Source organism: Aptenodytes forsteri, unplaced genomic scaffold (genome assembly GCF_000699145.1).
Source record: "Aptenodytes forsteri isolate BGI_AS27 unplaced genomic scaffold, ASM69914v1 Scaffold63, whole genome shotgun sequence".
NCBI lineage: Eukaryota > Metazoa > Chordata > Aves > Sphenisciformes > Spheniscidae > Aptenodytes > Aptenodytes forsteri.
In genome coordinates, this window is record NW_008794709.1 from 355,223 (window position 1) to 380,831 (window position 25,609).

At 42.0% G+C, this 25,609-nt stretch overlaps 2 protein-coding genes across 2 annotated transcripts in view; one reads left to right on the forward strand and one right to left on the reverse strand.

The window, feature by feature from the left end:
- SMIM13 (small integral membrane protein 13) overlaps nucleotides 1-25,609 on the forward strand; it is a 154,729-nt gene that overhangs the window by 27,050 nt on the left and 102,070 nt on the right. The gene's annotated exons all lie outside the window — the stretch shown is intronic.
- NEDD9 (neural precursor cell expressed, developmentally down-regulated 9) lies at nucleotides 268-24,903 on the reverse strand. Its single transcript, XM_009273688.2, has 7 exons — nucleotides 24,820-24,903; nucleotides 24,115-24,552; nucleotides 7,720-7,821; nucleotides 6,417-6,518; nucleotides 4,746-5,969; nucleotides 4,314-4,403; nucleotides 268-2,900 (listed from the first exon to the last, which is right to left on the reverse strand). The coding sequence occupies exons 1-7, from the start codon at nucleotides 24,901-24,903 to the stop codon at nucleotides 2,391-2,393; spliced, it is 2,550 nt and encodes an 849-aa protein (XP_009271963.2). The 3' UTR covers nucleotides 268-2,390.

Below are 25,609 nucleotides of genomic sequence, written 5' to 3' on the forward strand. Positions count from 1 at the left end.
TTGTATTTTGGACTTGATGCCTTGTGTAGCTGAGTTGGACAAACGCTTCACCTGCTGCTTCTGGACAGGCAGAGAAATGTCTGTCCCTTCCTCTTTTACCCTCAAGTTCTCACTTCACGCTGTAAGCACTGATCAGTGAAAAGATGGAAAGTGAACTCTTCATTTTAGAATGGCTTTGATAGTATTAGTAAGCAGCAATATTTCCTTTTAATATGCTTAGAGGACTCTGAAAACAAGAAAAAATAAGACCAAGTGTTGCCTTTTTTATATTAAAAAAAGCTAGTCATTTAATCATTTTAAAATGACTCTCTACAAGATAACAAACTGTAATACAGGCTTGCAATACAGGTTCTCCTTTTGAAAGCACAAACTATCAACATAACCACTAAGCTTCAAAACACTTTTTCACTTTCTAAGAATATACAGTGAAAAAAAAATGGACAGGGAAATCCAAAAGAATCCCAAACAACACTAGTACAAAACAGGTTCACGCGGATTGCTTTTTGGCAACTGGCTGTTGGTTACAATAGGATAACCACCCTTTCTGGATGTTACGCCAGAGCCAAGCCCCGGAGCCGATTCTGGGCCAGGTGAGGTTGTGCTGGCTCCCGCTGGCCTTCCTGGGAACGTTCTGCAGACTGGGGAAGTGACATTATGGTAGCCTCACTCTGAGACAATACATTAAGGCTGCAAGATTTCATACGCTGCTGCAATGGTTTTGTTATCTAAGAAAACAAATCCCGTTTCAATAAGGCACGTGTTCGGATACAAACCGGGAAAGCAAAAAGTTAGGCAGAAGTGCCTGTTTTCTAGCTGCTACCGATCTCACGAGTGTGTATTTGCCAGTGATCTGCTCGCTGATGCAAACACTCAGAACGCATCAATGTGGGACTACCTTCAATTATGCAAGGACAGTAGTGTTTCTGCTTTAAAAACACCAGAATCACCAGGAATTTACCTGAGCTATTGTCTACTTTGAAGCGCGGCCTCTAGTCTGAGGACTGCAGGCAACTGGCGTTCTGTGCCTTATTTTTAGGGGGTTTACAAAAGGCAACGAAGACAAATAAGTTAATACGTGTGTTGGAGCAGCCAGCATATGTGAAATTTCTAAAGGAGTCTACCACTCTGCTAACAATTTTTAAGGGTCTAAATTGAAAATTACTGGGTGGGATTGTGTGTACTTACTGATGGAATGGCCCCATTAAAACGGGAGGTCATTTTTGGCAACAGTGTAGTGCAGAAAGACCAGCACCTATGCAACAGAATTTGGAAAAAAGCCCAATAGTTGAATGGAAGTCAGAATTGCAGTAGATGCAATTAATTCCCAAGAATATGTCCTAGAAAAATAAGTGCTATTTCTTCATTAAATTGTGTATATGCTATAGAGATGTTTAAATATCTGTTATTTCAAATTAAGCTGTTTTCTTTCCATATGAATTACAATTTGTACGTTAATCCCTCTGGAAGGGACTGGTATTTTGAGACGTTGCTCTTCTGCGGCCTCAAAGATGAGCCCAGTGGATCCTGGGATGCTCTCAGGATAACTCCGAGTCCATTAACAATACGGCATTTGAGCCCGACTGTTAAATTTAATTGCCAATGCAAGGTCATACAAGGTAAACGTGTATGAATTTACGTTGCTGGGAATCCATCCACGTTTTAAAATCCCACGTTGCACAGTTATTAGAAACAGCAAAATTTGAATGCCACAAGATATTAAATACATACGATTCTGCCTTCCTCCTTAGAAGGTTCTGTTTCTTATATGGCCTAAAAACGCTTTTCTCCCAAATGCTGTATGCCTTGCTTGGTGTGCTGCGTGTTGCAGTTGTGCATATATGCTACTCAGAATGATCGAACGCTGTACATAACAAAGTAACGTCAAGAGGAGTTAAATTTCATGGAATTAACCTATAGAAAGTAATTTCTAAGAAGGGAATGGAGTTCTATGAGAACCATTACACTTGCTTCATGGATTGCTACAAGTAGGTTTCACAACCAAGTCCATGTGCGAAAATCGAGATGGAATGAAACAAGAAGAGTGCAGCATCCAGTTAACAAATATACTGAGGAAACAGGCAGTATATACAAAAGATACGCACTGCTTACCCGACGCATAATTTTTAAGGTGCTTAATTGATGTTTTAGGGAATGTAGCAACATATACATATATGCAGTGTATACATATCTAAATGTGTATTAGAAACATAATACAGAACCAGATATATTCCCAGATCCCTGATTTCATTAGATTCTCTAACGCATAAGAATGTATTTAAAATACTTCATTAAAAATATCTAGAAAAAATATATGGTTACATTTACATAAAAATAGCTCCAGTTTTTTTGCTTTTCTGTTTTGCTGCTCATGGATTGGATTCCACTGGGTTTCATAAGGACGCCATTTGGACCAGCGAGAGTTTGAACAACTGTGCGTGATGAGACAGCTCTGTTACTCGGTCCACCATCTTCTGTAGGGCTGCCGTGTTGGGGTAATGCAAGGCAGCCATCTTCGTAGCCAGAACAACACTCTTCAGCAGTTCACACAGCTGGTTGCTGGAGTTCATCACTTTGTTGCATATGTCCTGGGTCGTCACTTGCCTGGTGAGCATGTCCCCAATGAACACAAGTTTGTGAGCGCTCAAAATGACAAATTTGCTGTGAGCCACGAAGATTCGGGGGGGCTGAGAAGCATTGACGCAACTGAAAAAGGCGTCGATGGCATTTAGGAGGGAGTTGAAATGAGTCTCACATTGGTCAGAATAGAATAAAAGCAGCTGGCTGTCATGGGAGGCGGCGGTGCTGTTTGCAATCTGGAGAGCTTGAGGCGGCTTCCATTTTGAGATGTCATTCTCTACCGGCTTTGTGATCTCTTGCTCCAGGCGTTGGAACTGATTAATCTGAAAGGCAAATAAAAAGGCTCTCTTCAAAGAATATTCTCATAAGACGTTGTTACGTATAACAGTTTCACCTTATGCCTCAGGATACCCCTAGGTATCCTAGATTGGCCTTATGCTAAATAAAAACTAGTATACGTGTTTTCTAAGATCTTTTATTTTGGAGAGTGAGGGGCAATCAAATGCTTTGGTTACCATAAATCCAAATACACAGAGTTCAGAAGAGAAAAACATCTAAAACACTTTATTTGCATTTAAAAAAACCCCAAAACCTCCTGAATTTACAGGCTGTTGCTCATTTTGAAGATTCTGAAATCGCAAGTGAGAGAGATGGATCCAAGTGGCAATGACTCCTACGCAATCTTTAAAAAGCTGCCATCTCTGTGGGATTTTGAGATGACAAACCTTTAACTCTCACGTCCTCATTGCTTGTACAATTTTCTTCCATGCAATATGGCAACAACATATTGAAGAATTATTATGAGGGCAAAGTGACAGCCCTCAAAGTGACAGCCCTCAACCTTAAGTGAAAGCCCACTTAATATCACTTTAAATGCTAAAGAGCATTTAAGCACAGTATTTAAGTTAATGGTATTGACGTTCACTGAACAGATGCGCAGGTGGCATGTGTATTCAGTGTGGTCCAGTGATTAAGGCACTGGATTGCAGGTCAGGAAAGCCAAGTTCTCAAGCTGGCTTTGTGACTGATCCACTGTGACACACTGCAGAAGTCTGTTTCTCCTCTGTGGTAAACTTTTGGAGTCAGAGACTGCTTTTCATTATACGTATGCACTGGGCTCATGGCAATGGTGCATTGTATAAAAAAAATAATGTCTCTTAAACTGAGATGGTTGGAAATTGTTTTCAAGGGAAAGGCTTATTCCTGACACAAGAGGTGTCATTCCAAACACTGAGAGCTGTGGCTGTGCTTCCAATGAGTTACTAAGTGGCAATGAGGAAATGAACAGGGCAGAGATGCTGATCTTTAGAATAGCTACTATGCAGTAAATACTTCAGCTGTCTCTGGCATAAGCAATCGCTGACACAGATGCATGGGGCCAGGAAGGTGCTAAAATCTTGGTGCTCGCCGTTTCCCACTTGGCCCATGATAGTGCGTGTCCTTGTCCTTTGCTTTGATAAATCCATTAATGGTAGAGCCTGACCGGCACAAATCCCACTTGGAAAGAAACTAACCTGGAGTCACCGTTTAGCCAAGACCGAATACCTGCCGTCTTCACCATTTAGCACCTGGGACTTTCCAACTGCATGTGCTGGCACTCATGCACACCTCACAGCCATGATGCTACCAGTTGCACACTGCTAAGGGAAGGGCCCCTCCTGCTTTATTTGACCAGTAATCCTTATGTGCAAGGAATGCTGCATTTCAATGTGATTGTTGCACCTCAGCGAACATACCTGATGGTGCTCTAGCTCCATTTTGCTCTGCTTGATGATATTTTCTTTTTCCAGCAGCTCCTTCTGTTGCCTTTCAAACTCTTCTTTCCCCTGTTTTGCATAATATAAGAAGACGCTGTGTTAAATCAAAACTGCTCCTGAGCGAAATGACAACTCATAGGTCAAATAACAGACTTTGTACTGACTTTTTCACTGGTAGTGCACCACTAAGAGTATGGGGAAGAAAAGGATAGTGTGGCAGAGCACAAGGCTATTGCTATTATGCATGCAACAGTCGTATCTGAGAGCAAGTTATCGCCCTGATGAAATTACTCTTGAATGTGTATTAGTGTGACAATCTGATTGCTACCTTCCTGCCAACAGCTTTTGCAAACAGAAGTATCAACAACTCCTATTTGGCCTTGTACAGACAAAGGTGTTGGGTTTACCTACCTGCAGGTGAACGTAATCGTAGTCATCCATCCAGCTCTTTTCCGAGCTGTCACTGGTGGTATTGTGTGGGTGCTGACCTTTACTCAGGAGCGGAGGAAGGGAACTGCAGTGGTTCTGTGCTTTTTCTCCATGATGCTGCATATGAGGATTGTCATATACATAGTCAGGAGTGTTCATGATATTCTCTGGTATGTTTTTGAAACGTGAGCTGCTCAACGCCTGTTTGAAGAGCACCTCTGCATTGACACTGATGGTAGTGGTTAGTTGCTTGGCATCATCTGGGACTGTCCTCGCCACCATAACAAACCGATCCAGGTCATCACACTTGTTCTGCAGTCTGTTGACAGCTAGAACATTCAAAGACCAGCTGTAGCTGTTCAAGTCGTGACTGGTTTGGGTAAGGATCTGGTGAGAGTCCTCCAGCCTTTGCACCTCCCTCCTCATTTTGTTAAGGAGGCTGAACTCAGATAAGCAGGAAGCATTGGCTGCTGATCCTTTCGCAAACTGGAGGTACTCCAACAGCAACTGCTCTACCTTATCTACAGCAGTGTGAATTTCATTGATGTGTTTCTCCATATATGCATAAGACCGCCAGTCTGCTGTAACGAAGGCCATGAGGTTATTGACAGCTGTCTCCACCATCTGCTGGAGGCGATAAAGCCTCTCTATAGCAGTGTCTGGATCAAGGATTAGTCTTTTGTCCTGTGCAGTTGATGCTGAGAAAGAAGAGTCTTTTGACGTTGTTGAAGATGTGGACATGTTACTCCTTGTGCTTCCTGTGCTGGAGAAAGACAACCTATTTATCCCATCAGTCACATCCTGTAAGCCTTTAGTGTCTTGGAGGACTGGTGGTGGCACATCATAGACACCTTCTCTTCCTTCTGGGATGAGACTTTCACTGAGTCCTGTCTGTTGTCCTGGGAATGCAATTCCCCTTGGGGTATCATAAACATCTTTTTGAGCTGCAATTTGCTGTCCAAGAAAGTGGTTTTGATGGTTCATAGGGATGTCATAAACATTCTGTTTCTGTGGCACTCCATCTGGCAATAAAAGGCTCTCGGGAGAAAATTTATTAAGTTCTTTCTCAGTTGCTTTGGTGATGGGAGGAGGAATATCATATACTCCTTCTGGTCTTACACTGTGGCCCACCGGAGATGAAAAACCCTGCAAATTTTCCCTCGGGCCTGTATCATTTCGGCATGCAGATGGAGGTGTAGCATAGACCTGAATCACAAAAAGCAAACCATGAAACCTTTGGCTAGAATAGCAAAATATTTTACATCTTCTATATGGCCTAGAAAATACTGGGATGGAAGATCTGCCATTGACATTCATGGAGTCAGCTACTTATCCTGAGTTTGACTGAGCGTCAGTTTTAATCTCTCACTTTTTAACATTCATCTTGATGCAAATTCTCATAAGGAGCAAAATTCAAAAAGGCAGCATGCTGCCACAAAGATAATGTAGGTCTAATTATCAGTTCACACTCCATAACATTAATAATTTTGATGCAGTGCTTCACTTTACCAGCTTTAACAGTTTAAAAACCTAAGGAAATCTTTAAAGTACTGAATCTCCTTTTCCTTCAGGATCATACATGAACTCTTGTTTAAACATGTCTTTGGTCAGACATGAAAATACAGTATCTTGCGGAAACGGCGTAATACTTACCCCTTTGGCAGGTGGTATGTCATAGACTCCTAAAGCTTTTGCTTCTCCCATGGGAACTGGAAGTGCAGGCCCCTTGACTGATGTGGGGGGAATGTCATAGATCTAAAGAAAGAATAAATTGGTTACAGAAACAAGTCACTTCAGGAAAGTTCTGATCTCAGATGAGTTTTCTTGGTTTCCGTGTTTCCTCTCAAACAGCTTGAAGATGATCAGAGCTCCTCAACTTTGTTTCATATGGGAGAGCTGCTTGGATTTGCCAGGTATTTTGGACAGTTAGGAAATGGACTTTGCTGGGTCCCCTCTGGGCAATTGTGTGGACGGTAGGCTGGAGAGATGAAGACACGGCTGACTTCCATCCCAAGTGTTAAATCAAGGCCAATCTATTACAGATACCTGTTGGGGTGAACAGGGGAGTGGTATATTCATGTGACCAGAACTGATCACACCCTTACTGACAGATATTAGAGGGACTGAGGAATAAGCTTGTACCACTACACCCTAAACTCCCTGAAACTAAGGCTGCCCCTGTCAGCATCGCCTGTCTGCTTTATTGGCTGCCGTGTGAGCTGTCTTACTAGCAGAAAGTACAGCTGTCAGATGTTTCAAGTGGCCCACTTGGTGGCATGTCCTAGGTTACAGTGGGTTCTGCGTGTGCTCTACGGCCACTGTCTGAATGTCTCTTAACCCAGACTTCCCAACAGTTCCAGCCATTTGGTGTCAGTCTGTGTTATGTACTATTTGGCTTCAATGTTGTTCCCCAGAGGAGCGGCTCTGTCAAAGAGCCATGGAGAGATGCAGGGTTGTTGAGTTACAGGTCCTGCAAGCGTCCACTCTAGATGTCTGTGGTCTTGGGGACTGAATGCTAAGGATGTTCCCCAGAACAAAGATATATTTCAAGTTCAGTGACATGGTGCAGTAGATACGTGGTGAAAACAATTCCCTGCATAGTAGCTGTTCATCGAGGCGATAATCTTACCCTTACTGAGTGAATTACTGTCAACTATGCAACAACAAAGTAAGGGGAAAAAAATTGTTCCCAGGCAGCAAGTTTATTCTGTTTAGATATACTCTTTGATCAAAACACAGAAAACAAATGGGACTTTAGCGTTTGGTGTGCTGCCAAATCTTAGTCAACATCAAATACAACTTTGAAATACTTCTGCGCTCTGTGAATAAGCCACTGCATCTAATTAAAACATTTTCTCTCTGAAATGAGAGAACTTGCTTTGCTCATAAACTTCTGGTAGAAATTCATCACCGTTTGTGCTCTGTCAGTGCTGTTGGCAGTTTTATTGGTACCTACCCCTTGGAGAGGGCGAACAGGGGGGATATCGTAGGTATCCTTCTGGTATTTGGAAGGGAATTCATAAACATAACCTTGTCCCGACCTGACTGGAGTTATTACCTGGGGAATAAAAGAAAAAGAGGAAACATAAGTCTTTGAGGATCTTGGCATGTTCTCTCTGTAACTGCACAGGGTATAAATGATCCAGTACGATTAACATTCACGCTTTATGTGGCAATGTAAGTAACACAAGTCTACATATACTTCTGACAGTTGAACATTGCAAAATGACTATTAGTAGCTATAAATGCACCACCTTTCCCTTCCAGACCAGTTCTGACACAGCTGCTTGCTAACGCTACAGTATCTTCTATTTGTCAAGCACAGATTCTCCAGCAGGTCTAAGATGCTTGGTCCCTTCTTCCCATTGACTGCCCATTAGCACAGACCACACAATGTGATGTTGCACCACCCACTCGCTGAGATCAGAGCTGTGTACATTCTGCTCCTCCCACTGAGGTGCTGAGCGTCCCCACTTACTGACAGAGGCTTAAAATACTACGTTCAGGCTCTGGGAGTCTTCCCCCTTTGCTTGCAGAGGTATTTCCCACCTACTCCAGCAGGATGTCTTGTGTTACTGTGCTACATAGCACAACATCCTGCATGACTGAGTGTAAGCTGTGGCTTTGGAAATTCTTTACGTAGAAAGGCTATGCTTAAACCTTCCAAAGCGGGACATTCACTTATGCTGCCTCCGTTTGCTTTGTCTATATTAGCGGCTAAGAGATAGGAAATGTTAGGCTATTCTTGAAGTATATAATGCAAGAACAGCCTCCGAAAAAAAAAGCTTAGAATTTACATTTTTTTGACATTTATCTAAACCATTAACTACCATAATGTCTTCAAATCAAATTTGGTGAAAAATAAATGCCTTACGTCTTGGACAGTATCTGCATGGCAGAATTTCAGTATAGTGTGGTATAAAAGAAATGTTACCTAACCCTCAGAAAGAGCTGGGTTTATAGTGGAAATGCTGACATCTTAACCTCTGCTGGTGCTACTTAGCTCTAACAAAAAAATATAAGTACTGTAACCCAAAGGCATAAAATGACAAATTACATATGCCCATACAAGATGTGGCTTTGTGCTCAGCTGGGGAGAATTCTATACCAGAGCTACCTAAGTGTCTTTAGAAATGTATGCAAAATGTAGAACAGACTTTCTGCCCAAATGCTCAGTAAAGGTCCTGTAACAGTCTGTGCTCTAACGAATCCTAGCATCCTGGCTTTCACAGTGAGTTTTGCTTGACTGAGGTCGGCAGGGAAAGTCCCTGATGCTAACCTGCTACCTCCTGTCTGCTATGTCAACAACGCAGGCTTTTCTTCTTTTTACTTGCTGCCCAAATATTGCTGTGTAATCTCTGGCCCTGTACCATGAAACAATCACTGGATTTTCCCCGAGGTGACTGCCATACCAGTTTACAGTACAGGTCTGATTCAATGTGAGTAGCCCAAGGCAGTGCTCCTGGTAGTGCCAGCTACTGCACTGACTGTGTGTGCCTTAGGTGAGGGAGGAACATCCACACCTGGCAGGTGGGGGAAGAGAGTGGTTTTTGCAGGTGCTTTTCCTTGAATTAGCATCAGAGGGCAGGGAAGACAGAAACTGGAAGCAATACGGTCTCCAGAGCGCTGGGTCAGTTCGCTGCCCGTGACAGAACTCCTGCTGAATTGGGTGTGGGGTTAATAGGGCTTACATACGTAAGAGCTTTTTAAAAAGAATCTAAAAATGTATTGAATTTATGACAGACCGTTCCTCTCCCACAAAGTCACCTACTGCATTGTAAAAGATATCTACAGACAAAACTTTCTTAAGAAAGTTCTCCCTTAAGTTACTGGAAGTTCCCACAGTGGATCACTCAGACATTATCCCTCCCAGGCTATTCTTATGTAATACTGGGATTACGCTATTTGCCTGAGAAACTTGTATCAACATTGCTTCCTCATGCTTTTTCTGTCAGTGAGGGCTAGTGATCAGACTAGCATAGTTTGCTGTATATTTTTTGCATCCTTTTTTTTTTTTTTTTCAGTTGGGTGCTGCCAGTCAAATGCTTTCCACCCAAGTCAGGAACAGAAGGATTTGGTTTTAAGCAATGTTTATTCAGAGGTTCCTTACAGGGGTTCCAAAATTACAATCATGGCGTTGCTTCAATAATAAGTCACTGGTTGTTTAAAAATGAACCTCCAGGAGAACAGACAATGCACAGTAAAAACCAAAGGGCTGTTTCCTGGGTAGCCCATCACCACGAACCCTTTTGCTACTGTGAACACTGTGGCATTAGGCTGCTTGCTAATGTGCTGGGAAACTGCTTGACCATCCCAGAGGAAAAAAAAAAAAAAAAACCAGACTGTTCATGGCAGGCAACCAGAGGTCCCATGCCAGCCCTGGAAGCGGGGAGGACTGGTGCACCACTGCAGTTTGGCTCTGCTTTACCTGCTGATTGTAAGGTAAAGCCTCCCAAGGCTGGGAGTTGGGCTGTGTCAGGCTCCAAAAAGATGGGTATTGGTCCCTCTGTCTGAAATTTTTATAAACCCTTGCTCAGTTGTGGTCTACTCCAGAAGCTGAACTCTATCCTAAATCCAGATCAGTAGTCAAATTTGACCAGATCTCCTCCAGGCCTCAGATGTGTGATGCTCCTTATGGTCCTGCCCATGGAGGTGATGTATAGAAGCTACTGTGAACTGTGGCATTAGGCTGCTTGCTAATGTGCTGGGAAACTGCTTGACCATCCCAGAGGAAAAAAAAAAAAAAACCAGACTGTTCATGGCAGGCAACCAGAGGTCCCATGCCAGCCCTGGAAGCGGGGAGGACTGGTGCACCACTGCAGTTTGGCTCTGCTTTACCTGCTGATTGTAAGGTAAAGCCTCCCAAGGCTGGGAGTTGGGCTGTGTCAGGCTCCAAAAAGATGGGTATTGGTCCCTCTGTCTGAAATTTTTATAAACCCTTGCTCAGTTGTGGTCTACTCGGCAGGCAACCAGAGGTCCCATGCCAGCCCTGGAAGCGGGGAGGACTGGTGCACCACTGCAGTTTGGCTCTGCTTTACCTGCTGATTGTAAGGTAAAGCCTCCCAAGGCTGGGAGTTGGGCTGTGTCAGGCTCCAAAAAGATGGGTATTGGTCCCTCTGTCTGAAATTTTTATAAACCCTTGCTCAGTTGTGGTCTACTCCAGAAGCTGAACTCTATCCTAAATCCAGATCAGTAGTCAAATTTGACCAGATCTCCTCCAGGCCTCAGATGTGTGATGCTCCTTATGGTCCTGCCCATGGAGGTGATGTATAGAAGCTTCTACCTCTGTAGAAGCTTTATGGCACCTCAGTTCTCTAAACAGCACAGCAGTTTAGAGAAGCGTCTTTACACAGGCTCAGCAGTAACTGTCCTACCCACCTCATGCCTAAAGTCACTCAGGATACATTGACACCACTACTCTCTCCTTTCTCAGAGAATGAATTTCCATGAACAAACTCAAAGAAAAGTCACAGGTCTCATAAAAAAGGGAGCTGATCCACGCAGCGCAGGTAATAAGGCATGCACAAGTAAAACCATTTGCTCTTCTTGTTATAGGTAAACATGATATTTTGCTTTTGAAAAATAGAAGCCCTGGTGGCAAAGCAGATGACATCCTTACACCATGAAGCCTGGAACATATGTGGAAGAGAAGCTGCGCTCATGCCTAGTATTTACAGAGAGATCCTCCCTCACTCTGCATACAGGAGTGTCATGCAGCTGCAGTTATTCTTGTAGCTCATCCTTAGAGACCCTTCCCATTTTTCAGAAAAGGCTGACATACCAGATGCTATATGAAAAGCTTACACTACTACAAGGCTGCTGGTTTTATTTACTGTGCCGTGATACAATCCTAAATAACTACACTAAAGCTAGACTGGCCAGATGAAGGAAGTCAGTTTCACTCAGTGCTGCAGGACTTTTTTTTTATCATGTATTTTGACACTTTCACTCTTTCCCAGACTTGACTAACGTGACGCAGTGGTCAAGCAGGGTCACTCCTTCATTTGGGTGGAACAAACCCCTGCTCTGGGTGCTTCTGGCTGTTGTCAAAGGAAGTGAGAGGTTAAACCGCCAAGTGCCTGATTCTGGGTATTCATGAGTACAGCCTGCCTACATAGGTGACTGTGGACAGAAGACCTGAGCTATCTGCAGGGCTGTGCTTAGCAGTGCACTCCGCTTAAGATGGCATTTATTTTCTAAATAAAAAAGCATCAGAGGCTTTTATGTCTGCTCCTTTTTAGGCTTCTGAAATAGCTATATAAAAGACAGAAAATAAGAAAGAAACTTTAAGAAAGCCAGCAACACCCAGCAACAACCAAGGTTTGTGGATAACATGAAAGACAACTCTTTTCTCCCAGTGACTCAGGTATATTTTCCTGTGTGGAGGATTATTATCCAGTAACAACATGTTCTGAGTGATTTAATCATAAAATCCTCCACAACTGCTGATCTGGTCTGCATTGAGTACAAGAATGTTTCCTGTTGTACCTCCGCTCGTCTTCCCTTCCAACGTTTTCATTAGGTTAAACGTCCCTCTGGACTGCTCATTCCTAGTTCAATTCAGAACAGAAGCTGCTCATCACCAAAACATATCTTGAATGAATGTTTTGTAACAGTAATTAAAAGAATACCCATGCTACTTGATGAAGTGAAAATGTGGAACATTTGTTCTGACTTTCATGTCCCCAGGACACTAGTACCTCACACGGGAAGCCAGGACATGCGGTTACACGGCTGCTTCTGTATGGGGAAGAGGGAGGTAGCTGGGTAGGTGAAGTATGAAAGCTACCAAACCCAATATTTTTAGAACTTTTGATTTCAAGTATTCAACCACAAATATATTTAATGAACTTGCTGCTTCTGAACGAGATGCTCAGCCTTTTCAATGCATTGTTGAACCATTTTTTTATGGTTTTGAATGTCTGATAGGAGTTTAGTCTTGAAGATGGATTTCAGAAGGAAGGAGGTGGCTGCAAAAGAAAAGTTGCCCTTCTCCCACTTCTGGAACAGGGATAGCAGCCCCCTCTGGTACTCAGGAATTTATTTCCTAACAAATGTCACAACTTCAGACCTCATGAAGATTCTTTTTCCTTTTACTACTTCTCTTTTAAGAATGCCTGTGGTCATCTGAGTTTAAATAATCTTGCATTTCAAACCAGCGATTTTCTTTGTTTACGCGGTAAAGGAAACAGATGGTGTTCCCACAAACTATCTAGCCCAACATTCTCAAAACATCGTTAACCACTTAATCCATGCAGAGCAACTAACAGGGACCAGGTTTGGCTCTGATGAAACATGTAATGAGCCTACTTCAAACTTTCAGTACTGCAAAACAAAGACAATTGAGCAGAAAGTTTGTTCTGTTCTTGCTGAAGACCATGCTCTTCCAAAAGCAATTACTTGGGTCTTTTCCATGCCAACGGCATGTTCCTAACCAAGAAAAAGAGCTGAATGTGCATGTACTTTGCAAAATATCCAGTCCTGTGCTTCATTAAATCCCTCTTCCTTAAATATAAGGGAAAAAAAACCCAAACCATTCTATTTCTTGTAGAATTAAAATGGATGTTAGGCTGCAATAGAGAACATTCCTAACTAAGGCAGAAACAAGGCAGTTCTCGTGCTTACGGCACATGCACAACACGGTAGTTTACATTGTTTAACAAGGACAAAGAGCGAATAAACCTACTGAAGCCAACAGAATTACTCTGAATTTATAGCAGCACTGTGCAAGGCAGAATTCGGCCTGTTCCCATGAACAGCAATGCCTGATAGGCAGAATGATGGGAAACAAGCTTCGCTGAGTTTTACAGGTAAGAGACCTGAAGCAGAGGTATGTTGCACCTCTGCAACACCCTTCCCCACCCAAACCACAGGCAAACAGGGGAGCTGAAAAGGGCAGCTTGCTATTTCCCAGTATGGCCTCTTAACCCCAAGAACCTACCGATGCTTGCTGACTGCTTTTAAAATAGATCAGTGCTTTTTGGAGGTGGAAAAGAAGAGGCATGTGAGGTAAATTTTATATATTTATTTTAAATCTGGATGAAGAATTGTATTAAAATTTATTTCCTCCCATGATGCTTTCCTCTTCACCTCATGGGTAACTCTCAGCAGTTGATGAGCTACTGCCATCAACTGCTGCTAATCTCAGCTGTAGCTTACCCTGGGAAGAGTCCTGCCCTGGAGGAGACCAAATGGTAGTGCATAAAATGGGGCTGTTATAAAGCTTGGACATGGGAAAATTTAATCAAAATGTAAGCAAAGGAAAAAGAGCATGTTTGTTTTCTGTTGTAAAGTATTTCTGTAAATTTAATAGTTGTTGAAATTCTGTTCCTGAGCTGCTTAGGTGGCATATGTAACAGCTACCTGGACTCTCTTAGGCTTGTAAGGAGAATGAAATAGCCAGAGAGACTATGGGGAAATTATGAGAGAGAGAATTAGGGGAAAAAAACAAATTCCTACTCTCTCGAACTCCTAGTCCTCTGGAAGGCAGTGGCAGGAGCCATTGAACGATGCTGGATCAGGTAGTGAGCCACCTCTCGGCCCTTCTTTCTGTTTTGCTGCATGTACTTAGGAAGCTAGGTGTGTCTCCTTAAATGTTTTTTTCTTGGGAAAGGTTCTGTGGCTAAGTTGAACTGCAAGAAGGTTGTGTTAAAGAGTCTCTAAGGTAATCTGGGTATTTGAAAAAACCTGGCTAGCTGGCTAAAACTCTGTCCTTTTTACAGAAAGCACATAGTGTTTCCTCTCTTGTCTTTTGCAAGCTGCATCAAGATTTCCAGTGACTGATAATGAATTTCCTGACAGTAATACCTATTGTATCACTCAGTCTGCTGTAATAAAAAAGCAAAAATGTTTTTACGAAGCAGTAGCCTTGAGTTACTTATTTGCTATATACGATGACATACAATGTGTTTCCTAGCTGTCAGTGAGTAAAGGTTGGGGTTTCGTTCTCACGCATGCTAAGGATACTTGCTCTTATAAATGTTTGTTTTTGTAAGCTGCTATAGGTCTTTGGATTATCAAATAGTAACACTTTATTTTAACTTAAATAATGTATGAACATCAGGCCACTTAAAATGGTCTAGTAGAGTATTTTCTGCCAAGACTGAACTGTTGGGAGGGCTTTTGATCAAGGCTCACAAGCTGAAAGAGAGGGGAAGAAGCCTACAGAGGTATTTCTTCTAGTGCACTGGGCTTGTAGCTGCAACTATGAGTTGTTTCTAGCACTATGAGCCCAAACGTTTCCGCAAGGCAAGAGGAAATCAACCAAAATGACTGTATTTTCTTTTCTGGGCTGAGTGAGTTATCAGCTCTACTGTGTGGCAGAAAGAAATGTGATATCAACACACATAGTGACACTGCTGCTTGTCTTTGATCGGGAGTTCCTCAGTGAATTTTCTGAGAAGTAAGATTCAAGATGTGTGAAGATAAGGATACGTGAGAAATACTACCCTGATACAGAACTAACTTACAGTTCTTGATGTTGTTTCTATCTTCAAAATACCTGCTTATTTTCTCCTATGCTTTATGTCCATTTGTTGTCCAAGACCCATACCTATGAAGATCTGCTTTTCTGCTGTAACCATACGTGCTCTCAGGGCTAAAGCATGTCCAGATGTCGTTGATTCATGGTGTGTTAAATTAAAAATGCTTAACTTCGCAGGCTCAGGGATTTAAACAGAAACTTTTAAATGCTGCTATGAAGTGCCTTACCAGTAGATGCCCAGTCTTAAAAAATGCCCCCATGGTATTGTAATGCAAATAACAACAAGTAATGAAAATGGGTGTTACACTTTTCTCCTTTTGAGGTCGTACTATTTCAACCAGATTTATGCAAGTTTTGGGTTGTGAGTCTTGAAGATGTATAGCAGAAGTTGTGAAACTGATTTTAAAATAAAAAGTGTGAAATCACGAGCTGGCCTTAATTCAAACCCTCAACTGCTGGTGATATGGGTATAGCCAACTGCTTTGCAACTAGCCTAATCCTGACTTTTCAACTTCTGGTGTGACCCTTTCCATTAGTCAGCACACAAAAACAGGTTCATTACCCTATTTTTCGGCTTTGTATTTTTCCTAAATCTAAAGTGCAGGTTTATTGTCTTTCCAAACAACTTTTTTATTTGTGTGGGTGTTTTTATCTGTGGAGTAACATAAGTGACCTATGCTCTAATTAGCATAAAATGACAGGGCTGTATTAAGTGTAGTGGAATGGTGCTGACTTGCATCAGCTGTAGCTTTGGATTACCATGCTGAATTTTTGCTTGCTGCTGGTGTTCATGATGGCAAACTAAATGCAGATACAAAGGTCTGTCTCTCTACAGACCTTACTGAATGAGCAGTACAAGGCACAAAAAAGCTCAACAATTTTGTAACTGACAAGATTTTACTGCTTTTTTTTCTTTCTTTTAATGATGCTTTTGTGACCTGATCCTGTTCTCACTCACATCAACTCTAGGGCTTTCTGCCAGTTGTGTTATGAGCAACATTTCTGCTTGCTTCAGTGGAACAGGCTTGGTGCTGGCTGGCCTTGAATTGCAAGGCTGACTGGGAAGGGGTATTTCCTAGCTTCTGGTGGAGTCATTCTTGCTTATAAAATGTGATTAAAAAGAGTCAAACCAACACTTCTGAGGATGTCCCATTTTTTTGAGAGGAAGAGAACAAGAGACATGAACAAAACATACCCGTTATTATTAAATTATCAGCATTTTTAAGAGAAGTGTGAAATAGGATACTTGTCCAATACGCTTGCTAAGAGTTTTACCAGTGCCATCCCCATGACAATTACTCATTTTTAGACAGACAGTGACATCACTATTTCTGCATGTGTTGGCCAACAGGGCTCATGAGCTGACACATTACAGTACTGGTGATAGAACAGGCATGCACTCTGAAATAAATGTCTGTGGATAGATCTTACGGAGAAACAAAATCCCCAAATTATTGTGTGATAAGTTCTTCTAGTGGAGAAATACATTTATCTGATAAAGCATTCTCTGGAAACCTGCGATTAAATTTGAGCTGGAGTTTTGATTAATGAAAAGTGTGTGGTGAAACTCAGCACCTCAGCGTTTTGGTATCTTGCCCATGATAAATACTTAAAGCAGTGTCTTGCTTTGGCCATCCCAGTCTGTCTAGACTTCCCATTTCAAAAAGGTTGTCACACGAGGAACCATTTGGCAAACATGCACTTGTTTTCTATGCTGATAATACTATGGCTGTCTCGTCTCAAAGACAGAAGCCTAAATTTAGGGTACGTTTGGAGGAGGAGAGGAAATGAAGAAAAAGGATGAGAAGATGAGGTGCTGGGACAGGTAGGGCAGAGGGCAGTCTTACTGTTGTGAGTGACATGAAATCCCAAAGGGTCACAAACAATAAACCAGTTTGGTTCAGTCCAAACAACTTATTTTAATTCTTTTGAGGAGCTTCATCTTATTTCTGTTATTTCTTCCCTCCTATAATGAATTTTTAGATGGAAAGTTTTTTGCGGGGGGGGGTGGTGGGGGGTGGGAAGCTTCATTTGGGTATTGTTGAAGTAGGGTATTTCCATGACTTCTTGTTTCCTTTCAAATATTTTCTTTCTTCCTTTAAGACATTTCTCAAAACAGATCCTTCCCTGTCACCAGTTGCAGCTTTGGTGAATTGGCATTTCCCAGTGGGAAAAAAAAAAATGGCTGAGATGAAACATTGCCAAAGAGTTTCAATTCCACAAGAGTGCTCTCGGAGGTACACTTGGGCAGAAACAATGGAAGTGTCTCTAATCATTTAGGTTGGGAACTATGTTGCTCTGAGAGAAGTAGGCAAAGAAAACCTTCCATCAGGAAGAAGCTCGATTTAATTTGATTTGTAGAGGCTCTATGGCTCACAAGCTATATTCTGGCTCCGTTTCTGTATGGGTTTCTCGGGGAAGCTGTACAGACAAGTGCTCCTATTAACTGGTGTTTAGATTAGCATAGCTTGCTTTGGCAAGTTTATGGAAGATAGACACCTTTTAAATAGATATAAACTCCATCCTTAATTGTCTGTTGCATCTATATAATAATTATACCAGACCACAGTCAGGACTGATTGTGCATATAAAAAAACTGTGATGATAAGACCCAACGGGAATATGTTAGTATCTTTTAAGGATTAGGGAGGGACTGTCTTATGCAAGGTTTCTGTCTCCTAAGAACTTAACTACATTAATTTCACTTTGATTCTATTCTAACAATCTGTTTTGGGAGAAAGCTTAATTTAGATTAATTTTTTTTTTAAAAACCGATGCAATATTACTACTGCTATTTAAAAAAGAAAAATGGAAATGTTTCATGCCAGACATGTGGAATGATGATATTCTGATGCTAGTTAGTCTTCCTCCAAAACAGAACATCTACAAAAATCATTGAATGCCTGCAAAGCCTTTAGATTTCAATAGAACTATGTTTTCTGACCGTCAGCAACCTGTCTTCATCTATCCATTTCCTATCTCCAGAAACCACACTTCCTCCTTATCATGAGATTCACTTTTTGAATAATCAGTTTTCCACTCACGTTTTCATAAAATGCTCCGCTGCTGTGCTTGGGTTTTAGTACTTACAGGGAAATTTAGATTACTCAAACTTAGTGTTTGGTTAGTGTGTTTTCAGATGTAACCAGAGGTCCAGTTAGGTTTCTAACCACCAAGAAAGAGCCCATAAGCTTGCATTTTTCTTTTTATTATTATTCTTTTTTTAGCTAAGGTTTGATCCTGCACTTGTGCCTGTGCAGGCAGATTTGTGTCCCTGGGGACCTCAGTTGTTGGATGAGATTGCAGGACTGGCCTTTTTTCTGATACTACAGGGAAAAAATGCATGCCTCTGGTCTACAAATAGAACTGATTAAAAAGAGCTCTGCGCTTAGGGAGAAACAGGGAGTAATGTTGAGCTCATATGTTTGCTCAGCCTAATAAAATGCAGTCTTTTTCTTAAAATACTTCTCTACAAATCACATCAGTGACTAACTACTGCTTACTCTGACTTGTGGATGAGGGTTTCTTCACTCTGGTTTTCATGGAGATCACTGAGGATAGATTAACTGCACAGGCTTTTTAATCAGTAAAATGGCTTTTCTCCTATTAATGTCACATAGAAAGTTAGAAGTGAAACTCCCGAGTCTAAGGAAAAGGCTGTGTGCTGTTTTTACCACTGAGTTTGCATTTAACTTGAGAGAATTTCATCCTTTAGAGTGCACTTTGTGAAACAGAGCACTGAGTGTTGAGGTATGTGTTACCATTACCGCTCCACTGAGCAAATTTGCTGTGTGTTCAGCACTTTTAACACTGAAGCAATATTTTGTTATGAGGGATACAAATCCCCAAAGTAGAATTTGTAATGTGAAAGCAGTAGAAAAGAGGGACTATAAGATGACTGTTTGGGCCATTTAAGTAAACCATATCACAGGAAGCTGTGGTATTTCAGACTTGAGGGTAAATGGGGACGTTATTCTATCTTGGAATGTAAATACATTTTGCCAACAAACTACAAAATACTAGATATGCTCCTGTTGTTTTCTGATGACAAAATATATCTGCCACACAACTCTTTACTATGCTTAATGTCTCTTCTTGCTTCATAAATGTGAAAATAGGCAAGAAAAAAGATAATAATGTAAAGGCAGGCTTATTTCTGGAACAAACGTTATATGCTGCCATTTGTTTCCTCACAGCTAAGACAGTACTTGTTTAATTGGAAGGGAAAAACGTCCTAACGTGGCTAACTGGCTTCTGCTACTGAAGTCTGTGCCACAACTGTCAGGGTGGCGCTGCTTGTGGGGTGGTGTTTCCACTTTCTCATGGATTCAACCAACATGACTCTAACACAAATAAAGACCAGGGAACAAGGTCCGTTCCTTTAGCTGTGGTTTACCCAAGCCTCCTGCTGAAGGCAGTGAACTCTTGAAAAAGGTGGAGGTCGCAGGATGGCGGGGTTTTCTGTCAAGGGCATGTTTATACTTGGAAATAGGTCAGGGATGCTCGCGTGTGAATGAGAGTTCCTTCCCTATTCTGCTTTATCCACTTCTAAAAGGTGGATAAATCTGAGTGTTTCCTGAACTGTAAAGTTCTAATTCAAACAGACCAACAAACAAAAAAGCTGATGTGTTCCAAGTTGGCATTAATCTCTGTTTGCCTGAGTTAGTCCATGCCTTGTGGGACCTGTGGTTCAGGGCTGGTAACCCCTGCAGTGCAGCCTCTACCCTGGTCGGACAGCTGTGGTGCATCAGCCTCATATTCTGTTTTGTGCTGATTTCCCTTGATCAAAAGTTTTCCTGAAAGCTATTGGTTCCTACAGAAAGCTTTCAGAATTTGTCAAAACTGTTTTACAACAAGGAAATGTTTCCCTTAAACTTTTTGGCCAATGCTATTTTCAGGATGGCAGAGACAGCACAACAGATCCGTTAGGGGAAACACTGAACCAGAAAAAGAGTGTTTAAATTACAGTGGTGACTTTTTTTACATGTAGCTTTCCCCAGTTTAAAGCTCATGTGTGAACTAATGATTAATCACAGATGCAAAACAGACTTTGTGCTTTGACAGCACCTTTCCCAAAGGATGTTCTCAAAGCAGTCTGTACAGAATGAATTCCCTCATAATTACCCCACATATTTTGCAGATGAGATTGCTGAGGTGCAAAAACACCACTCGAGACTATGCAGGAGTCTATGGCAAGGATAAAACCCAGGTTTCCGGAATGTCAGATTTGTCTGAAGGCTCCTTCTCTTTGCTGGTTGCAGCAAAAGAGAGTAAGTTTGAAGGCAGAGCACAAAAAGAAAGAATAAATTCTAAGATACAGCTTTCGTATCTTTATTCTCCTCAGACACTCTTCACACTTAGGGGTGTAACCATTTTGTGACTAAACTTGCAGCACAGCTATAAAAGCTTGGGGCTAACCAAGGCTAATTTTAAACCATCCCTCATTATCTCTGTCATTTGTAGGGTAAGTTTTAGTAGGTGGTATTTTTATTTGATAGAAGGAGCCGATACAGCTCTGCTGTCAACAACTAGCTTGGCCAGAATCAATTCGTCATTATAATTACCTGCCTCAGGACTCCTTTTTGACTTGCGTTGCCTTTCGGGCTAATGAGATGTGTTACCTCAGCACAGCTTTATAACATGCCTGCTGTTGATTTACTGTTGCTTGAGGCTAGACAATTCCTGCCTGACAGCAGCTCCTAAGCTTTGCCTGTAAAACTTGTACGGCAGCCAAACCACACATTTGCACAAAGAAAACAGGCAAACGTGCACAGAAATGGATAGGATAAAACTGTTGCTTGGTCCTGCTTATAATGGTGTCTAGAGGACATGGTCTTCTCTAGCTACTGCTATGGGAAGGGAGAAGGTTTACATATAGGACGACAGCATAGCAAAACCTTTCAACGTCCTTAAAACTACCAAAATGTACAGCTTGCTGACCAGCCGTGTCTGCTCATGGAAGGAGGCAGAGTGGCTCACTTAAGCCATTGGGGCAGGTGTCACAAGTCTGAGAAAAGAGATTCATCATTTTGGAAGTCAAAGCAAAGATTCCCAAAATCAAATCTTCAAGATTTCCGGCTTTCCTTAATACTAAGGATTGTTTTACTGATCCCTAGAGGAGGAGGAGGATTTGGAAGACAGACTGTTTCCTCAGACAAAGGAGACAAGTGCTAAAGTGCTTCCCCTTAATTAGGCTTTTCTTTCACAAAGGCATTAGCAGATAGTTGCAGCTGTAGCAGTAAAAATCAGTTTTTGCAAAGTTAGGATGATAAAGAATGGAGTATGTTTTACCTCAGACTCTTCCCTGATTGAAAACCTTACAGTTCTCTCGTCTATCATGGTTTCAATCCCAATGGGCTCTTCTTAGTGTAGAACTGAGCACTTCCAAGGGACCAGAGACATGTCTGCCTCTGATCAAGCAGGACACTGCCATGAGGTTTGCCATCCAGCAAGCCTGCCACTAATACACAGTGAATATTGAGTCTCAGGACTCTTAAGCTAAATAAATTTAAAGTCAGGATTAAAGCGATCCTATCCTAAGTAACAAGAATTGGTTAGTGCTAAGCAGGTTGGTAGCTACTTTGCTGAGGGTAAAATGCTTTGTAAATGTGCGAGTTTAGTTTATTCTACAGTTGGCAGCATAGCCATTTGTTTTTATGCAGCATAGCTGACCTTTCATAGGTTGCATGGAATTAAATGAAACAAGTTATAAGTCAGCCAAATAAATGGTCTTAATTTTCTGAAGTAGGTGACTTGAATTCAGAAAAATGCATATTCAAACTTGCTGAAAAATTTCTAGGCAGAAACTTAGAGAAAACAGGTGCTTTCGTGCCTCTGATTTTTGCATCTCATCAAGAAGTTTGCACTTAACTGAAATCTTTGTTTTAATTTTCTCAGTGTATCTAGGGTTTTAACACAGTCCCTGTAGCAACCAGGTTTATGCAGAATGTCCTATTAGTTTCAGTGGAGGTGGAGAGAGGGAGAAGAGACTTTTCATGCAGTTGGAGAATTTTTTCCTTTCAGGCTTACGCTGTGCAGAGTACACACACCCTTGCATTATGCTAAGTAAACTATGCTAATGGTCATGTAATAGGCAGGTCAGGTCCTAAAATTAAAGTACATAGCACTTATTCCGAGCTAGTATCTTGGGATTCCCAACAGACTTCAGCGCAGCTCTGCAGTATGGTGCATCTCCTGTGGCCCAAGCTGGCTAGCTGAGGCATCTCTGCATAGCACTGTAATGTTTCATGCAGACATACATTAAAATGTGATCTCTTCTGTGCTGTCACGTCAATAGGCTATTTACCAGGTGTTCACTAACTACCTTGGAGGGTATCTAAATGCTACTGTGGATAGGTAAACTGTACTGCCCCTGAAAAAGATTTCACTCTATCTAGTCTACAGAGAAAGGAGAAAAGGAGAGAAAAGATGTGAGATTTCTCAAGAAAACCCACATAATTGCTCCAACAAAGATCCTATCTCTACCTGTGCAGCAAGTGCAATTTTCTCATTTTATCTTCCTGCACACCCTACAAAGCATAATTGTGGAAAAGCTGAGCAAACAAACCTCTTTATAACTTGACTTGGAATGATTTCACAGATCTTTTCCTCTTGCTCAGAAGGAAAAAATCCATTTATTCTTATCAAGGAAAATGAAATTATAGCAAGGAAATAAAAGCATCAGAAGACATCTTCCAAAGGCCTGATATTAAAAAGGCTGAGTTGGGGGTGAGGCAGGGGAAAAACCTGAAACAGACTGTCTTTCCAATCTAAATTAGGAGATGAAAGTTTAAACCAGTCAGGAACTTCCTGACAGAGACGACATCTGCTCACATAAACTGGATATAATACTATGCTTTAAGCTCTAAAGGTAAGGAGGATGCTAATAGCTGGAGCCGTTGAGCTGGGAATGGAGGGACTGTAGGAACAACTTCTTGGCTTGGCAATAAGGGGTCTGGAAGGCCGGGAGAATCTCCTTTCTCCCTTAGGTACTTTCCCTAACCCTTTTCAGCCACGAAGGCACTGTGTGCCACCAGGGTGCCTGGCACGTACCCTGTGAAGGTAAAATTGAGGGAGTGATAGGAGATGGGGAGAGCCTGAGAGGGACAGAAGGAATAAGGGGGGACCCACATAACGCAACACCTCTCACTGGAGCTTTGGGAGCTCTCAGCTGCTGCAACAATGGCTGCACTATGGAGCTGTTGCAGCTCCCACTTTCAATCAAGAAATTTAGCTGTAGATAAACATCAAGTGCACTCTCATAAACTTTAGGTTTGGTATTAAAACATCCCTCACTATAACCATCCTCTTGCTCCCTCGCTCTTCCAAGTATGGCCCTTGTCTCGTCAATCACTGCTTTCTCTTAGTAGTTTAGACCCATCGGGACTTCTGCAGCAAGGCAGTACATAATTTTTAATTAAACAAAAATTACTTGGGCAGATGATGTAACTGTTCCTTAATTTGTGGGAGAGTTGATCTTACCGCAGTAGCTCTCTTTTGAGCGTATAATGCAGGAGTGCCATAGGCCAGATGTGCTTCAGCCTCCCTGGGGAGCCTGTGAGGACACAAGATCACATACTTCCCCTCACCTTTAGGAGCTGCAATAGCACAGCTCTGAAATGCTCTACTGTGTATCTCAGCTGTGAATTAAGCAAGCTGTTAAGAACTGGGCCTTTCTTTTCCTCCCACAGCAGTAAAGTTACTGCTGTAACTTTATATAGTTAAGATACAGGAAGGATAAATATATATATATATATACACACACACACACACACACACCACAGGCTATCACTAGACATTAACCATTTCATTGGTCGTCACCACAAGTGATCTGCTTTGGAGCTATGACATGAAAGCAAATGCACGCACCTTGTTAGTCAAAGCTGGACCGTCAATACATCTCTGCATGGAGGGTGGCACCTGGTAAATATCTTGTCCCACTAGACCGTGACCAGTGGGTATTTGGTAAATTCCCTGATTCAGATGGGAAGGTGGCACTTGGTAGACAGGGTCCCGTGCTGAGGCATGTGAGCTTGGCACTTGGTAGATCTTTTGCTGGTTGAAGGATTGATGCATCAATCCTGAATTGGACATATCCTGGGCAGGACTGTCCTGTACCACTGGACCTATCAGGAGTTTCACACGGTTGCCTGGAACAATGCCTTGCCGGCCATGTAAGGAGCAGAGCCACCATCCCTCAAGACCTTCGGTGTTCTGTTCTATCACCGTCAAAATGTCTCCTTTGCGGAAGGCCAACTCTTCTGCGCATTCAGGGACGTTATCGTACAGGGCTCTTGCCATAAGATTCTGTGGAGAAAGAAGGGCAAGAAAAACAAATGAACAAACAAGCTAGAATTTTTCTAAAACTTCAAGCACATTCTAGGGGGAGAGAAATAAGAACTGAATTTGAAAAAGAAGTGTGCAGGAAATCAAAATAACACAGAAAATAATGCAGCACAGAATTCCTCTGTCCCAGTTTGGAGAAATGAGAGGCTTATGCATTAGCAATACTGCTAGTGAGAACTTTTCCAGTAATACTAGGTCAGATAGAAGCTCTTTACATGGTCTGTTCACCTGGACAGAAGTCAGGAGAGTTCTGCTCTTGGCATTGAGATTCTCTTCCTGTGACTGGGGGCTTGTACCTTCATCTCTTGACATCGATTTCCCTATTAATATGCTCTGTGTACTGCCACAGCTAGCCAGCTGATATTTAAAATAAAACTTGAACAAGACTCTCGGGGACATAATCCAGAGCAGTTGTTTCCAAACATTTTTACATTTGCAGGGTCCCAAAAGGCTTTCCAGTAGAGGTACAGATCCCATTAGTGTAAAGACAGTGGGCTGGCTTTTCTTAGCTGCCACCTGCAGGCTCCTTAATGTCAGGGATCTGTAGACCACCTTGCGAGGAAAAACCAGCCTAAAATACAAATTGACAAAATGTCATAGTTTTTGAACTACAATGCTCATGTTGGTATGTAGCTCTGTGCCTTCTCATTCTTTCTGTAAACTTCCTTGGTGGCACAGTGCAGCATAGCGCTAGCTTAATAGGTAAAAAGCTTCCTCCGCCCTTGCTGCCTCAAAACCACCACCACCAAAAAAAACCCCAACCTCAAAGGATAAGGTTCCTCAGAGTCCCACTCTCTGTAGAAAGATCTAGAAGAGAACATTATTTAAAAAATGTGTCCAGTGACTCCAGAGGAGTCATGCCTTTGCCACTGGGAAAGCTGTACCAATCTATGTGGGCCTGTCTTTATGTCAAAGAGCGCAAGAATTTAGGTACCAAACATTACCATAAAGTGCGTCTATATGTAACTTGGGAGGAGTCTAACGGCAGCCAAGGAGTGTCTCTGACCTGTGTCAACAT